The sequence below is a fragment of the Neophocaena asiaeorientalis genome, unplaced genomic scaffold (assembly GCF_003031525.2).
Source record: "Neophocaena asiaeorientalis asiaeorientalis breed wild unplaced genomic scaffold, Neophocaena_asiaeorientalis_V1.1 scaffold606, whole genome shotgun sequence".
NCBI lineage: Eukaryota > Metazoa > Chordata > Mammalia > Artiodactyla > Phocoenidae > Neophocaena > Neophocaena asiaeorientalis.
Genome location: NW_020173687.1, coordinates 1,593,398 through 1,598,606, shown reverse-complemented (window position 1 = coordinate 1,598,606; position 5,209 = coordinate 1,593,398). Strand labels below are relative to the sequence as shown.

The 5,209-nt window shown below is 58.1% G+C and overlaps 1 protein-coding gene across 6 annotated transcripts in view; it reads left to right on the top strand.

The window, feature by feature from the left end:
• Nucleotides 1-4,717, top strand: part of LSM14B (LSM family member 14B) — a 9,414-nt gene extending 4,697 nt beyond the window's left edge. For 4 of the 6 annotated variants that reach the window (XM_024750211.1, XM_024750210.1, XM_024750214.1 and 1 more), the window contains 6 exons: nt 59-226; nt 458-535; nt 750-911; nt 1,263-1,413; nt 3,184-3,369; nt 3,924-4,717. In XM_024750211.1, coding sequence (XP_024605979.1) covers nt 59-226; nt 458-535; nt 750-911; nt 1,263-1,413; nt 3,184-3,355 — 731 coding nt within the window. In that variant the 3' untranslated portion in view covers nt 3,356-3,369; nt 3,924-4,717. The remainder of the gene's footprint in view (nt 1-58; nt 227-457; nt 536-749; nt 912-1,262; nt 1,414-3,183; nt 3,370-3,923) is intronic. The other 2 variants (XM_024750215.1, XM_024750213.1) reach the window with 1 other exon arrangement.
• The last annotated feature ends 492 nt before the right edge of the window (nt 4,718-5,209 follow it).

The following is a 5,209-nucleotide window of genomic DNA, read 5'->3' as shown; positions in this document are numbered from 1 at the left end:
GAGGGGGTGTGGCCTTCTCCTTGTCTCTGTTATTAACCTCTCCTCCTCCTCAACTCAGGAGCTAGCTTTCCAGCTGTCTCAGTCAGCAAGAGCCCCATGGTGGAGCAGGCTGTCCAGACTGGTTCTCTTGATAACCTGAACACCAAAAAGCTGTTACCTGGCAAGGGCACCGCGGGGATGCAGCTCAACGGGCGCCCAGCCCCGCCAAGCAGCAAGGCTGCCAGCGGTACTTAAATACTCACTCCCCTGGAGTTTGTTCGTGTTCTCAGTGGCATAGCGCTTCCTGGGGTTCTTTTTTTATCCTTTAATTAGACACCCCCACCCTGCAGGCTTTTGCAGGGCCGGCTCTTGCGCAGTCCCCGGTGGCGCCGCCCTGCTCCCGTCGCCAGGCTCTGCTCCTGTCCCCGGGCTCTGCTTTCGCAGGCGCTTTGCCTTACTCTTCCTTTTTGCGCCTTAGATGTAGCTCAGCCGGCAGCTGGGCAGACTCAAGGGCAGGTGAATGACGAGAACAGAAGACCTCAGAGGAGGCGATCAGGTAACGGCTGTTGCCACTTGAGTTCTGGGGAGCCGAGAACCACCCAGTCGCGCTCCGCTTACCACTCCTGTCTGCTTCTCCGTGGGTGACGGTTTCAGGGTGCTGGGCTCAGCGGCAGCTTCCGTGTGCTTTGTCCCCGCTTTGTCTGCTGTCTCACACCGAGTAATGTTGAGTTAGTGGCTTACCAGCCAGGGCTGTCCTTTCCTTCTCACAGGGAACAGACGAACAAGGAATCGCTCCAGAGGGCAAAGCCGTCCAACTACCGTCAAGGAAAACACAATCAAGTTTGAAGGCGACTTTGACTTTGAGAGTGCAAATGCCCAGTTCAACCGAGAGGAGCTGGACAAAGAATTTAAGAAGAAACTGAATTTTAAAGGTTTGAAAATTTGCCCCACCCCAGGAGTGTCCACGGCGCAGGTCAAGGAGAGCCTGGCGGGGGCGGGGGGCAGCTGGGATGGTGGTCAGCGGGGAAGCCGTGCTGTCTGAGGAGTTCCCAGGAAGGAGAGGAGTCGGGGGGAGGCCCGTGCTCAGGGGATGAGAGCGGGTTGCAGGGCCCAGGGGTGGACGAGGCGAGCAGCCAGCAGCCAGCAGAGCTTTCCGCGTAGTGCAGGACACTCCCGGCCGCTTCCCTGAGGCCCGAGCACAACCCTGAGTGGCCCCGCGAGGACCTGTCCTGGTGGAAGGTGCTTTGCTCCTTGGCCTCTCAGTGCTCTGCTTCTCTGTGTAGACGACAAAGCTGAGAACGGGGAGGAGAAGGACCTGGCGGTGGTGACCCAGAGTGACGAGGCGCCTGCTGAGGAGGACCACCTGGGGCCCAACTGCTACTATGACAAATCCAAGTCCTTCTTTGACAACATTTCCTCTGAACTCAAGACCAGGTCAGGGGGCTGTGGGGCCGGGCAAGGCCTGGGGGAGCTGGCGGGAAGACACTCTGCCCCCAAACTCTGAGACTGGGGCACGCTCTCTTGGAGACCAAACCCAGATCTTAGGTTCAAGGCAAATCTCTTAGGCTTACATTTTTACTGTATTGGGTACGTCAGGCCCAGCGGTGCCAGCGGTAGGTGGCGGTGTGAGAAGCCCTGGCAGTCACAGGCACCTGAGGGATCTGACCCAGGTCCCGGCTCCTCTTTTGCTCAGCTGCCCCTTTCTCATCAAGGTTGGGCTGGACTACCCTCCCTACCGCGTCGATGTTCCCGTTCTGTACCACCTCACCTGGGCCTGCTTCTTGGTCTGACCTTGGTGGCCTGAGGCCCTTGCTACCTGAGGCAGCTGGCAGGAGTGTCCGCAGTATTCACCCACCTGATTGCTTGAGGCCGGGGACTCTGTCATATGCTTTGTTTTTAGCACCCAACAGCTGGTGCTCAGATGTTGCCCGAGAACCAGCTAGACAGTAAACGAAGTCTACAGAATGGGCATGGTGGAAACTCAGATCCTTTCGTTCACAAATGGAGTAGCAGACGCACTGCGGGCACTGGGGGAACAGCAGAAAGCAAGCTGGGAGGTCCCCATTCCCCCCACCACCCCTCTTAGGTTTTGGCAGGGGAAAGACATAAGAAAAAAACAGGCGCACGAGATAACATCTAGCAGTGAGGCGGGAGAGGTTGGGGCGTGTGTTGGGTGTGAGGGGAGTGGAGCGCCGAGGTCTCGGGTGAGGTTCGGGAGCCAGTGGGAGGGTGAACGCAGGACAGGGTGTGAGGCGGAGGCAAGGCGGAGGTGGGCACATGCAGCTGCTGTGTGGCTGGAGCGGAGCCTGGGGGGGGTCAGGGAGGAGCAATGAAGATGGGACGGTTGCTGCCGGGCTTTGTAGGTCACGGTGACAACTGGCTTGGGGAGAGCAGTGCTGTCTGAGGTTTCACTGCTGCTTTGTGGAGAGTGGGGGCAGGCATGGAAGCTGAGTGGTCACGTCAGAGGCTTTGGGGTAGTGGGCAGTGCTGGAGGAGGGGAGAGAGGCTTGGCCTCTGACATGCCCTGAAGGTTTGCTGATGGGCTGTGAGGGGAGCCTGGATGGCTGAAGGCTGCGGTTGCTGCTGCCCGGAGTGAGGAGGGGGGGAGGGCAGCAGAGCAGGGGGTCGGGCTGGGTGTGTTGCGTGTGAGCGGCCTATAAGCAGCCTCGTGGCACACAGTTGGACACCGGGGGGTCCTTGCTGGAGGTGCAGAAACGAGTGTTGGCAGTGTTGGTGCTGCGTCCGCACCTCCCCCAAAGCGTACGTGTCATAGCCTTGGGGACCCTCCTCCGTTTAGCCCAGTCCCCTCCTCGTCTCTGGAGACTCGTCTGGAGGGGTCCGTGATCTGCTCCAGGTCTCGGAGCCTGCACGGGCCCTGGGCCTAGCAAGCAGGGAGGGCTTCCTTCATAGCACGCTGCTGTCGCGTGCTGGCCTTAGATGACGCAGGTGTGAGAGGTTTATACTGAGCAGCCCCGTCCAGTGGGAGACAGGCCTGGTTGGAAATTGGGCTGGGAGCCCCTGCAATGTTGAGTCTCAGGCTCCAGTGTCCTGATGGGATTGCCCCCCCAGTGGCTCCAGTGACGAGTCACCATCTGTCCATCGGTCCTTTCTCCCTCCCCAGGCGGTGTGAGGCTGGGGCCTGGCTCGGAAAGCTGTGAGGAGGTGCCCGCTGTAGTCGCTCTCATGCTCCTTGTCTTGGTTCAGTTCCAGGCGGACGACGTGGGCTGAAGAGAGGAAGCTCAACACGGAGACCTTCGGGGTGTCGGGAAGGTTTCTTCGTGGCCGTAGTTTCCGGGGTGGATTTCGAGGGGGCAGGGGCAACGGTGCAACCCGTCGTAACCCGACTTCCCACAGAGCTGGGACTGGCAGGGTGTAAGGAGGCAGCTGAAGGTGAGTGAGGGGAGCTCTGGGGTCCTTTAGTGGGAGGGCATCCGGACGGGGCTGCCCAGGTAGGAGCCACCTCTTCAGGAGGAGCTTAGGAGCCGGTGAGCGTTGGTATCGAGGCCAAACTGAGGCCCCGACCCTCTGAGTGAATCCCCCAGGGGGCTCTTGGGGACGGTGGGACCCAGGCCCTGGGGTTGTCAAAGTGAGGGTCCAGGTGCAGGAGGGCTGGGTGCTCCCCACTCCGGTGTGGTCAGGAAGGAGAGATGGTTACAAGCCAGGCCTCAGCTCCAGCCTGGCCTCGCACTGACCTTGAGTCTGCATTTTTAACTAGGTCGAGGGTGGTGTGAGTGGGCTTTGGGTGAGACCTGGAGCTGCCTCCCCCCCACCCCGGTGTGAACCAAAATGATGACTTTGGGTTGTGATGGGAAGGTCTGGGCAGCCCCAGCCCGCCTTGGGGTGGGAGGGAGGTTCAGCAGTCCCTGTCCTTCATTCACGGTGCTGGGCTCGGGCTGGGGAGCTGCCTGGATGTGCTCACTAGATGTTGTGTCTCCTCCTCGCAGGCTCTTGCTGAAGCGGCACAGACGCCAGACTGTGTCTACGAGGATGTTGGAAAACGCTGCACTTACTGCGGGAGACGTGGGTCACTTTGTTTACTGAGTTTGGAAAATTCCCGTGCTACTGCTTATGTTTTGGACTGAGCTGAACTTGGACGTGGTCTGAGTTAGAGCCACTTTGGGGGCGCGTATGTGGGAACCTCTTGGAGGTGTCTTGGCCTACTTTTCCTTTTTAGCTGTGCACAGCCCGACGCTAAGGCTTTGGTATTTTGCAGAAAGGTTTCTAGAGCGAAAGTGTGATCCTCACTTTGTGACCTTTTTTGGACAGCTTTGATTTTTAACGTGGAACCAAATCCCATTTGGCAAATGCGGCAGCCAAGTGCATCTCTAATCCAACTGGCCGCTGGTGCTGCTGGCCTGACACCCACTGCCACAGGCGGGGCTTAGGAGCCAGGCGTGGCCAGCACGGGGGCATGGGGGGGCCTAGGGCATGGAAAGCGGGTGTCCCACCATCATGTTGTAGAAGCAAACCAGACGACCCTGACCTCAAAAGTAGAGGGCGGGGTCGGGGTGCTGGAGGTGTAGGATGGGGCCCTGAACGGGAGGGAGCTGGGAGCTGTCACTTGGAGTGTGGCTTCCGTAGGAATCCGGGCTGGGGGGGAGCGCCCAGGACGAGCTCCTCTGCGGAGTCCCTCTCCCTCCTGCCCTCTCCCTGCCAGTCCCTGACCCAGGCCAGTCAGCGTTGGACTCTGGCCGAACACTGTTCAGTGTCTCATCCACTTGGAAATGAGCCAGTCTGTTTTTTTGCAAGGTTGGTTGACCGAGAACGTATTTCCTCTCAATTGTAAATAGTTCTGTGTTTTTGTTTTACTGGTGGGTGGAGGGAGGGTGGGGAATATAAATTTGTGGCATGAGCAAAGGGATCAGACCTTCAGTAGAAGCGTGCGTCCCTCCGACAGGGCATTGTGGTGAGCATAAGCGCCTTGGTAACTAAATCCCTTTAAGTAGGCGGAACGGTTTTAGTTCTGTATCAATTAAGTTACTGTAAAAGCTTAGGTTTATTTTTGTAGGAGTTAATGGCTAAGAATTAGAACATAGCAACGCGGCTGCTCTGTTGGGGCAATGTAAACTTGTAATTACAAACAAACATGCAAACCGTTAAAACGCTCTTCTTCTCTGCTCTGGAAATAAATAATCCTGTTGACTCTGTTGCCCGAGTTACATCATGGCTCACGTGACCGTCCCAAGGTAGGTGTTGTGTGCAGTTCAGATTTGGGGGACATCTGGCACTC